This window comes from Corvus moneduloides, chromosome 2 (genome assembly GCF_009650955.1).
Source record: "Corvus moneduloides isolate bCorMon1 chromosome 2, bCorMon1.pri, whole genome shotgun sequence".
Taxonomy (NCBI): Eukaryota; Metazoa; Chordata; class Aves; order Passeriformes; family Corvidae; genus Corvus; species Corvus moneduloides.
In genome coordinates, this window is record NC_045477.1 from 110,301,075 (window position 1) to 110,313,229 (window position 12,155).

Here is a 12,155-nt window from a genome sequence, read left to right on the forward strand (position 1 = left end):
CGTGCCCCGGGGGCTGGGTTCCGCAGCAGCTCCACCGAGGCCGGGCAGAGCCGCGGAGAACAGCCGGACACAGCCGTGGCCCGTGGCCGGCGGGGTGGGCGCGCTGCCCCGGGCTCGGCGCTGCTCGTCCCGCCGTGCCGGGGCCGCCGGGCGCCAGGAGGCAGCGCGGGCTCGGTCCCTGCGCCGCCCGCCCGCCCTTCCCGGCTCGGGGTAATCATTAACCGGGCCCGGCCGCCGGCACCGCGCCGCGCATCGCCGCCCGCACTCGCCAGGGACCGGCGGCCGGGCACGCACCGACCCCGCCGCCCGTCCCCAGCCTCCGGCACCGCCAGGGCACCGCCAGGGCACCGCGCAGCCATGGAGGGCGAGGCGAACGGGACCCTGCACCCGTCCTGCGGCGCCAGCGAGCCGCCCTACTCGGAAGAGCTTCTCCGGAGTAAGTGTGGGGGCGGAGGAGAGGGGGCTGCCCGCTGCCGGGCGGCCCCTCTGCCCGCCGGACACACGGGAGCGGCCCCCGCCCGGCAGCGCCCTCGGCACCAACCCGCGGCGGGATGGCGGGGGCTGTCCCTGTCCCTGTCCCCGTCCCTGTCCCCGTCCCTGTCCCTGCCCCGCCCGTACCCCCGTCCCCGTCCCTGTCCCTGTCCCTGCTTCTGCCTGTCCCCCTGTCCCTGCCCTGTCCCTGTCTGCCCCTTCGCCGTTCTTTCCCGGCGAGGAAATCCCCGAGCGGAGGCCGGCATCCTTCTGTCCCGGCCGATCCTCCGCCTGTCTGGGGGCCGAGCTGCCTCTGGCTTCGGGGCAGGGCGAGAGCACAGCACGGCCCCAGCCCAGGGACGCGGGTGGGGATGTCACAGAACCGGGAGCGTGGGCGGGAGCGCCGGGACCGCCCTGGACCTGCGGAACCGGGCGCTGAACCGGCCCCTGGAGCTGCCCCGGGTCCCAGGCTCTCCCCGGTGAGATCTGAGGAGTGGAGATGCCCACTAAGACGTGCGCTGCCCCGTCTGCAGCCAAGTCTGCAAGTGCCAGGGTTTTTTGAAGCAGGTTAGGTTAAAGAGGCTGGGGCAGAGGCTCTGCTTTGCCTTCAGATAGGCTGCAGGTCCGGCAGGAGTTAGTATTGATTATAAGCACGAACTTCTCCTAAATTAAGCATGACTCCACTGCGGTGGTTTCTTCTGTCTCTGGAAACACATCCCTTGGGAGAAAACGCACTTCAGCCGTTAGTTGTGGGTCAAAGTTGTTATCCGTACCCAGTGTCCATGGAGACATAAAACCTATCACGTGTGGGTAAATGTTGATATTCATAGGCAGCTTTAAGGGAGATGCAGAAAAGATTTTGGTGAAGACACCAAGTTTTATCTCAGACTAGGTATATCAATGTAATTTTCCTTACCTTCCTCATGTGCCCTAAAAAATTCCACCGAGCTTGTAGTAAATTTGCCTACCTAAGAAAGTTACATGTAACATGCCTATGAACATATGATGGAAGCAGAGAACTGAGTGAATACATATTTGCTTGTAGCCTGCCTGGAAAAGTTCCCAGATCAGGTATTTACTGTATTTATTTGTATTCTGTATTATGTATTTATTTCTGCTACATATTTACATTCACCTAAGGATATTTGCCCTGGAACCCCACCTTTCTGAAAGGGACTATTGCACAATGCTTTGAGAAGGTGAAGGCGTATTCCTCCTGTGTACTGTCTGTGGATCCTGGAAAGATTTAGTCATGAACTTCAGTAATTTGAACTGTTCTGTAGAACTGCCTGTGTAACTAGGGATGAGTGCAAGTATTTGCAGGAATAGGGCAAAGAAGCCCCTCAGAGACAGTGTTGTTACATTAATGTTTGAAATGCTTATGAAATAAATCAGAACTGTCTCTCTTCTCTCTCTGCAGGCCTTGACCTACCAGGGAAATTTCTCTTTGCAACCTTGACTCTGATGACACTCATTGCCATTCTGGTGTTTATAGAGGAAGCAGTCTACATCTACAGGAAAATCCCTTCCTCCAAAGGATCAATCATTATTTGGATTAATGCTGCAGCTCCAGTAAGTTAGCATGGAAACAATATAAAGTTCACTGTTGAAAATAGGGCTTCCCTGAAAATCCACAGGAGCCACCTGAGCTTTATCTCTGCCCTTCATACAACCTTCCTCCCTTTCTCTGTAGGTGATCTCTACTACTTCATGCATTGGCATGTGGGTTCCTCGCTCAACAATGTTTACAGATTTCACAGCAGGAATGTGAGTATTCTTCCTGTTTCTAGATGTTGCTTCAAACCCCAAATTTCTTCCCTTTAAACATCTGCTGCCCTTGGTAACCCAGTCATTTTGTAAATTTAACAATTCAGTAATTTTTTGTTTGAGTTGAAATCTCTTGGCAGCTCTTTTCTGGGAGGTGGAAAATGCTGAAACGGTTCCCAGTGCTACAGTCCCCTAGTGTGGGAACGTCAGTATGAAGGATCTGTGACTCACATGTAATTGATTCCTTGGATTGACAGTTGCTTTGGAGCAGCAGTCTGTCTTTCCTCTCTCTGCATCTCACGTGGAATGAGAGTCTGGCCTGTGACTTCTTCCCTGCACTTCTACTAATGATGAGCTGTGGAGGTCTATTATTAATGGTGCCAAGTGAGCCCCCGATGAGTATATCAATGTAAAAATGTTCCACGGTTGTCCTGATAAAAGCACTTTATGTGCGAGCATGACAGCTCTGGCACGCACAGAAAAGAAGGGAGAAATGTGGTCCCTGCTTTCTGGAGATGATGGCACAGCCCTGGTGGGCAGGACCAAGTAGGGGTATGCCATGGCCCTGAGCACTTCACATTTGGAGATGATTTTGGAATGCACTGCAGCACAGTATCCGAAACACTCAGGGGCTGCCTCACCTCGTGTCACACTGCATTCACTAAAAGCATAGAGTAAAAGAGCAGGGACAACACAGTAGCAGGGAGCACTGTTGGCATGCAGCAGTGCGTGCAGGTAGTGCCAGAAACTTCCAACAATCCAGTCCTGTGGCACTTCAAGCATGTTTACATTCCCCCTTCTCCTTTGCCCGAGCTGCAGGCAGTGCAGAAGAGGACCTCTTTTATTGACTGGATTTCCATGTTTGGTGGCGCAATCTGTAGTTCCTGGGTAGGGTTGAGAATGTGCAGCTGGGGAAGGAGGGAGAGGTGGGGTTGCAGCAGTTGGCGCTTTGTCTGCACAGGAACCACACCCTGCCTGGGCCAGCACATTTGATGATAGCTATTTACATGAACCTAGCCATGTTTGTTGGTTGAAAGCCATATTTGAGGAGGAAGAGGACTTGTTCTAAAAAGTTCGGACTAGTCAGAACTAGATAACTTATGGAAAAATACAGCCATAATGACTGGGGCCAGGAAAGCCTGTGCTTTAATACCGACTGCCACCAGCCACCAGAGCGGCTTTGGGAAATTCCGCATCTGCTCTGTGCCTTGGTTTATTCCTCTTTCAGTGAAGTTAGGGCCGTTCTGGTCCTCCAAGGTGATGGCAAACATAAGGTGTCTCAAAGATAGAGCTGGAATTTTTGTTGATTGCAAAGCATGGGCTGTAAAAACCCTGCACAGAAGGTGGCACTGGCTGGTGCAGGCATGCAAGAGACACACACACAAGTTTAAGCTGGAATTTTCTTTCTCTCTTAGATTTTTTGCCATAGTTATCCACAAGTTCCTGATGATGATGATTAAAGAGTGTGGAGGCCAGAAGATGCTCCTCAGGAGGTTTGAAAATGGTCGCTTCACCATCAGCACCGGCCCCTGCTGCTGCTGTTGCCTCTGCCTCCCTCGTGTGCCCATCACCAGGTCAGTCACCCCTTTAAGATTTCCCAGCTTGGGAACGGCTGCTGGAATTCAGCCAGCTTGGCAGGGCCAAGCTTACAGCAAAGCTTCCCAAAAGTCAGTCTCAAGCCCTCTCAAGCTGTCTCTTTTAAACAGCATCATCACTTTGGGGCTGTACACCACCACTAATTTATTTCATTTTTATAATGCAGAGGTGTGTGGGAGGAGAAATTTCTACTCTAGAAAACCCAATAATTGACATTTCGGTTTCTTTTCATTCCAGAAGGGAACAAATGTCTTGAGATTGGGCATTTTTCACAAGCAGAATTATCAAATGGAGGCTCTCTTGATAGAAAATTTCTCTCACTTTGCTAAAATTGAAATGTTTCATTCTGATTTTGACTTTAAAACTACTTGAGATTAAAATAATTTTTAGAACAAAAAGTAGATATAGTGTTTGTAAAGCATTGCTCTTAGTGAAATGGCATTGTCTGGTGAGGCGAAAGCAAATGTTTTCTTTTTCTAAACTTAGTATTAAAGCATCTTTGAGAAGTGGGGTAAGGATGGAGAGCTACAGGAGCCAATATACTGTAACATAAACCTGTCCTCCTTTGAGCACTGCCTGGTGGAGTTCCTCCTCTGGTTAGTGTCACCCTGTCATTTACACACCACTCCACAGCCTGCAAGCCTCATATATTTCCTGGGGCTGTGCTATTGGCACAGAGCATGAGACTGTTTCTCTCATTATAAGCAAAATCTGAGGGACTGAATGTACAAAGGAGAGTTTTCTGTGAGGGTGTGGACTTTAGTGTCAGAGGGACCTTGGAGACTTTATGATCTATTTAAAGGAAAGCATCAAACAGAACACAGCATAGCAATTTCTGATGCATTTTTAAAAAACCTGAATTTTTATTGTAATAATTCTTCATTAAACGGCCTCATTTTGTATTACAATTTAAACTTTTGTTTCCGTAATTTTAGTAGAGTAACACTAAATATTTACATGGAGGGGGTACCAAGAAGAAGAGGTAGTAAAACCCATCAAAAATGTACCTTTATTTGTTTTTTTTTCCCGTGTCTGTCACCCTCTGTACAGGTTGTAGTAACTGGGAGCTTGGGAGAGGATCCCCTACTCTGCCTTGCTGTTGTTTGGCCCAGTCGCAGCTTATGCAGGATGTTGGCAGCTAATACGGACTCATTTCAGGAGCTAGACAGTGCCTACTGCTGCTGGCAGGAAGGACAGCTGTCTGTTTAAAAAAAAAGGCTTTTTGCTCTGCAGAGGGCTCAGGCCTCCTTCTCCAGTGTCTGTACACCGGGAAACCCATCAGCTCTCTGCTTCTAACCTCTAGCCTTTTCCCATTGCAGGGTACCTTTTTTAAAAAAAATATTGGCAAGCTCTACGAGAGAAAAGTCAGTGTCGTGTTCCTTCCATAAGTACCTTATGGGGAAACAGGGAGCTACCCCAAGGGAGGGATTAATTCTTTTAAGAAAACATATATATCTGCAGTTCTGGGGAAAATAACAAGGTACAGATGAGGCAATGTAACAATCCATGCAATAGGGAGAGATATGGCAGAAGAAATCTGGTGATCAATAAAGATGGGCCCACGTTAACAAGGGAAACAACTCGTGGCATTGCAGTGACTGCACTGTTTGTTCATATCTATTATTCTTTAAAGCTCTCTGGGAATAATAAATCTTTGAAAAGACACACACTGAATGGCTGGCCCATTGCAGGTCTTTCCACATGGGTTTGTGCTGTTGATAATCCTGTGGCTATTTGCTATGTTCATTGAGCAACTCCTATAATTCCTGGTTCATGGCTATATCCTTTAGCACACTAAATGGCAGCCTGTTGTCTGTGAGACATCTCTGATGGCAGTGTCAAGGGCCCAAGGAACTCCAGTGAAAAGAACACTGAAAGGAGGGGAAATAATGCATGGTAACAGACTAAAACATGGGCAGCTGTAGCAGCTTGTCCTGTGGAGGCTGAAGGAGGATTCAGGTCAGTCAGCTTTCTGCCCTCTGTTAGAAAGTTCATCTGCCCCTTTCCTGGTGGGCTTTAGTGCTAGCTGGCCAGATTACAGGCTGTGTTCTGGACCCACTTTATACTGACAGAAGTGAAGGAATCCTGAGCTGTCCTGCTGGCCTTGTGCAATTTACCAAGTGAGAGACAGTTCTTGTCTTCTGTTTGACTACAGAAGAGCAAACCCAGGTGCTTACACAATACTCTTCATGATGCACTGAAAAACTACCAGTCCTTTCATCTAGGTCTGTGTGATTCCCTTTCTTGATCTACCACAGGACTAGGAAGTGACTGAACAGGCTGATTTGCCCAATTTCATGGGAGAACTGAAATAATAAGGCAACAAGGCAAGAGCAAATGGCATTATTGTTCAGAAACCGGTTATGCAGCTACTGTCTCCCTGGTTGGCTTCAGGGCAGAGAAAGATATGTTTTGCCCAGCTTTGGTTAGTATGTACTTGATGCAGAGCAGAAAAAGTACTATTTTTGTAGAGACTTTATTAAATAAACATTGAGAAATTCTTGGAAAGATTTTCTAATCTTGAAGCTGTTCCTCCCCAGATTTTAGCCACATGCTACAGGAGTGGAAAAGTTCTGCAGATGACTGTATCCATAAAATGTTATTAAGGTTGCTAATATGATCTTGGCCTATCTAATTTTTTTTTTTAATTCTTTTTTTTTTGGCCAGGCAAACCCTCTTTTGGCTGAAGCTGAGCACCTTTCAGTTTGCTGTCTTTCGGCCCGTGCTCATATTTTTGTCAATAGTGCTTTGGACTAATGGCAATTACGTCCTTTACAATGTAAGTAAATATTTTAATCAGAGATGGTCCACAAAACCTATAGGTTTTAGGGTTGGTGTAACTATCTTAGCCTACAAGTAAACTGTGAAATCTGGGAGCACTTCCAAGTGAGTCCTTACTGTATTCTTATGACCCCTGAAGCATATAATTTCTGCCTTCCCAGACTCTCTTGTAAAGAAATTGGGCATTGGGTGGGTTGGGCATCAGATTATGCTCCAATACATTTCCCAGTTTGTATGGTTAGAATAGCAGGACTGCAAGTTGCCCTGTGGGAGGTATCTGCCCTGTGTTTTGTAAGTTACAGCCTTAAGAAACAAGTGTATGTACTATCATGTTAATAGGAAGCCTAATTCTATGTTTTTCAGCAAATCATGGTGATTTTTATATCTATGTAAAATAAAAAGATAGTACTGTACTTCTGCTTTGTACCATGTAACCTGCAAGATGATGGAGAAATCAGTATCTGATAATAATTTGGAACCTCTTGGATAACTCAGACTAAAAGTAGTAGTTCTTGTTGTTGTTTCATGGTATAAAAGGAATGGCCCATCTGAGATGTCAAGCTGAATATGCTCTCGTGAGCTGTTGCGCATTGCCAGGTGCTGCTGGGGTCTTTGAAAAGACACACACTGCATGGCTGGCAATTGCAGCATTGAGGGGTTGTGTCACTTGGCACCTCCCCAGACTGAACACAATTCCATGCTGGTGCCTGCAGAGGAGAGGCTGTGCCAACACTCCAGTTGGTACTGGGCAGTTTCCCCATGCAAAACCCAGCAATTGCTGCTGCCATCAGCTCTCATGGAGATAGAAACAAGCATTTTAACGTCATCCAGTTCACAACTTCTTCCTTGAAACAGTAAAGTAAGGTTCTATAAGGCTATGTGATTTGTTTCTCAGTTGTCTCCCAAAGGACCTGCACTATGGATTAGCTGCTTCATTGGTGCCCTCACCCTTTTTGCTCTGTGGGCAGTTGGAATCATGTTTCGAAAAGTTAGGATTCTCCTTAAGTGTAAGAACATTATCCCAAAGTTTGCTCTTTATCAGGTGAGAACTTTAATATTTCTGGTAAGAATTTCTCTTAACTGCTGACACAACTCTGTCTCTCTAGTTCTTGCTCCTTTGTTGAAAATTTGTAGTATTTTTTCCACTAAATACACTGTGCGAAGCCGTATTTTTACCTGATTAAAGCTGTATCCCTTTGAAGCACTCTCCTTGGCTGCTGTTCAGTTTCACTTTGAGCCAATTTACTTCTAGTCTCTCAGGGGTGCTGGAGATGTGAAAGCCATGTAAAACCTATTTATCTTTAGACCACTGAAATCACAACGGTGCTTTCTGTGGGGCCTGAAGGAAGCTCTGTAGTTTTGATATCCTGAAATGCAATGTTAAAATGCTGGTGTGGAGAGGATATGTAGCATTGTGTGGGTGGCTGTTGTTTGAACTGTTTCAGCATTCCACAGTATTCTGTTTTAACAGTATTTTTCTTGGCCATTCTGCACTTCAGAAGTAGATAATAATGAAAAGACTGTCTGAGAATCATTAAATAGTAAAGAACAGAACCACAGAGGTTAGATTGAAAAAGCACAGGGACAAGGCCACCCTCTTCCACATCACTCTGAATAGAGTCCAGCAGAATCCTTGGATATGTGTCCTTCTTGAGCAGGATATACATCAAGGCTGGTGCACTAAGGTTAAGTAAATTATTAAGCACTTAAAAAGGCAGTAAACAGGATGGTCACACCTGCAAGGCTGTGCTAGGGTGAATTCAGGTTTAGGATGGCAAACTCTGTTAATGTGAGGGTCTAGACTCAGGCAGTTCCACCAGCAGCTACAGAGACACTTGGATAACTCCATGGCAGTGAAGGCATCAGTAATGTGATGCACAAGTGGTGGTTCCTGAACTCAAGCTGTGAAGAGTCCCTCATACCTTCTGGCAAAGAAGCCAGTCTCATACAATTTGGGGACCACAACATCTCCCTGCTATAGCAAAAAGAGGAGACAACAGGAAAAAATGTCCTTTGAGTCTTTCTTCCTATTAAGGAGGAACATAAGCTCATGGGTCAAATTAACTGGCATTTTTAAAACACTATTGCCTATTATTCAGAGATCAGTATTATTTGAAATCCCTGCTGGGAGGTCTGTCTATAATGTACCTCCCAAATGAAGGGCTGAGAAGAAACACTTTTCAAGTCCAGGATTAATTCAATACTCCTATTCAAAGCAATAGCATCCTGACCTTAAGATTAATTCTGCAGAATGGCAGGCATCCTGCTGGTAGATGGGGGGAAGGGAGGCCAAACAAGGAGGAATGAGGCAAAAGAGGTTCTGTTATCAAAGCAGAATTGTTATGTGAACTATAAACCCCTTTCTGGTAGCTAAGGCATTTGTTTTCCCTTTCTGGTGCAGTTTATTGTCATTCTGAACCAACTGCAGACCACTATTATCAACATATTCGCTACACAAAAAATCATTCCCTGTGCTCCACCACTCTCCTCTACAGCAAGAGGATCATGTAAGTTTTTTGGGGGAAGAATGTTCTTCATTTACTCATAAAGGTACCAGTTCAGTGTTACTAATGGCAATCTCTGGTGTTTCCCCAAAATAATAATTTCCTGGGATCACTAGCTTTTGGAGAATCTCCGTTGTTACCTTAAAAATAAGAACAAAAGTTTTATAGCTGTCGTGGCTGTAGAGAAGAACTTGATAATGAGAAGAGCTGGAATCATAAATGAGAAGAAAAGAAATCAACATGCATAATTACTGTTAAATCTCTTGTGTTTTGGATGCATAATTTATTGCATGCTTATTGATGGGCAGTATTGGAATTTTGTAACTGATTTCAGTGCTGAGTGTGAGAGGCGGGGACAGGATGGTAGAGTTTGTTCCTTTCACACAGGTGAAAATTAATAAGCCAATTATTCTTTTTTTTTGTCTGGTAGTAATTTCCCCCTTCTGGGGGCTTTTCTTTGCCTCCCTTTTTCTTTTTTTTGGCAGATATAGCCCAGCAGCTGCTCATCATGGAAATGTTTCTGATAACTGTAATCTCAAGGGTAGTCTATCGGAGAAAATACCATGACCTAGAGCCTCTGGAGTGTGCGGCTGAAGAACCCGGGGAAAAGAAGCAGCCTCCTAAGATTATCCTGAATGGTGCAGTTGTTGAAGATGGATTGCCAAAGGTTTAGAAGACTCATGTGCTCCTGTTCTGCAGGAGCTGTAAGCTCAGCTTCAGGAACCTGTATATTCTTGCACCAAAAATAGCCACTGTCCATGTCGGAACAACTTCTGGCATAAATGCCTGTGAGCTGTAGTACTGAAAGGACCAGTGAAGATAATCCTGTTGATTCTCCAGTGATGTATGCATGGTGTGAGTGTTTTCATACTGTGTAATTTACTAAGATTTTATACCATTTTATGCTGTTACTGAGCACTTGATGGTGCCAAACTGTCTCACAATACGATTTTATTTTCATTTTTTACCTATTGGAATGGCTATGATTGAGAGTTAATTCAGAGTAATTATTTTTCATCTTTTTTGACTTTTTAGAATCTTATTTCACCCTGGATTGCTGTCATATGTCCAACACGGCATTTTTCCGTGCTTCCTCCATTACAATAAATCATGTGTCACTCTGTGCCGTGAGCTCACCATAGCTAATTCTGATTTGTAAATACAATCTCATATGTTTGTTCTGAAATCCCCATACCCGTGTGGGCTCTCCACCTACTGAAACAATGATCTCTTTAGGGCGAGACTTCTTACATTCCTTGGCAATTCACCTCCTGAGTTGGTAAATACACAATTACTGTTTGCAAATATGTCAGATGTTCTTCCTATGGATAGCAGGTTCTCTGTCACTGGCCTGGAAAAAGAAAGTGGGAGTTAAGAGTCTGGGATGTCTTCTGCCACTGGTCTGTGATGTTACATGGTGCTTTGGCTCTCTACTTGGAAAATGGGGATAATGATACTCAGGATCCTCGCACTGACAGTGTCTCTGAGGATGGAAGTGATTGAAAGGACTATTGGGGGTGCTGGTCACCAGCCAGCTGAACATGAGCCAGTGTGTCCCCAGAAGGCCAATGGCACCTGGCTTGTATCAGCAATAGTGTGGCCAGACAGGACCCGGGCAGGATTGTCCCACTGCGGAGGCTACACCTTGAATCTTTTGTTCAGTTTTGGGGCCCTCCTGACAAAAAGGACATTGAGGTGCTGGAGTGTGTCCAGAGAAGGGCAAGAGAACAAAGCTAGGCAGATAGAGTCACAGTATACTTTGTGTTGGAAGAGACTTTTAAAGGTCATCTAGTCCAAGCCCCCTGCAGTGAGCAGGGACATTTTCACCCAGATCAGGTTGCTCAGAGCCCCATCCAACCTGACCTTGAATGTTTCCAGGGACAGAGAGCCTGCCACCTCTCTGGGCCACCCATTCCATTATTTAAAAAAATTTCTTCCTTATATCTAGTCTAAATCTTCCCTCTTGTAGTTTAAAACCATTATCCCTTGTTCTATTGCAACAGGCCCTGCTAAAAAGGGTGTCTCCATCTTGCTGGTAGTCCCCTTTAGGTACTAGAAGGCCACAGTAAGGTGGCCTCTTCTCAGAGCCTTCTATTCTCCAGGCTGAACAGTCCCATCTCCCTCAGCCTGTCTTCATAGGTTGAAGTGCTCCAGCCCTCTCATAATTTTGTGGCCCCTCTCTGGACACACTCCAACACACAGTGGGGCTTTATTTATGTCTTACATTGACTCAAAACATTGCATTCAGTTTGGGAATTATTGGGAAATTAAATATTCTGAAAACAACTAGTGAACCACCTGAAGCAGAAATTGGGGCTGACTTAAACAAAATGCTTTCTTCTTTCTGATTGAGGTCAGAAACAATATTTTCTTTAACAGCTGAAGGATCCCGTTATAGTAGAAAACTTGAATTATTTTTGTTTTGAAATGGCTGAAGCAATTTTCATATTTAATCTTTTTTTCTAAGTAGGCAGCCTGGGAAATGAATACAGGCTCTTGAACTGCATTAATTTGAGAGAATCTGCTCTTTTCCATTGAAAAATAATTTATGTGAAAATTTTTACTCTGCATTAGAGTCTGTGCATTAAAATTAACTGGGATCAGCTAACTTATTCTTAACATGAGAAATCTTCTTAATGTTTTTTAACATTATGACTATTAGCATATTCCTAATGTTGCTTTATAGCAGTGTAATCTAGGCCACAGGTACATACATAGGCTTGAGGAGCAATACTGAATTTCATAACAGCATTGGGGATGGTTGGCTGCAAGTTCAATCAGCTTCAAAATTGGAAAATAAAATATTTTGAGTTGGTAAGGCTTCTTTGTGTTTTCTGTAGTGATTCTTCAAGGGAATGCCTTGATGGGTGGTGTGGGAGCCCAGAGTGCAGAGAATATTTCCCTGCCTGTTTTGAAGGGTTCTACCCCCCTGGACAACACTGGTTTTGATCTTCATCTTTGGAGAAAATTGCCTACCCTCTGGGAAGAATTAGAAACAACCCTGATGTGAACTAGGTGATAGAATACTATGTAAGA

General features: G+C 45.2%; 1 protein-coding gene across 1 annotated transcript; it reads left to right on the forward strand.

The window, feature by feature from the left end:
- The first annotated feature begins 221 nt into the window (after positions 1-221).
- On the forward strand, positions 222-11,941 carry LOC116440268 (organic solute transporter subunit alpha-like). The gene is made up of 8 exons (XM_032100845.1): positions 222-436; positions 1,892-2,043; positions 2,165-2,238; positions 3,654-3,812; positions 6,502-6,613; positions 7,511-7,657; positions 9,017-9,122; positions 9,605-11,941. The coding sequence occupies exons 1-8, from the start codon at positions 358-360 to the stop codon at positions 9,790-9,792; spliced, it is 1,017 nt and encodes a 338-aa protein (XP_031956736.1). The 5' UTR covers positions 222-357; the 3' UTR covers positions 9,793-11,941.
- The last annotated feature ends 214 nt before the right edge of the window (positions 11,942-12,155 follow it).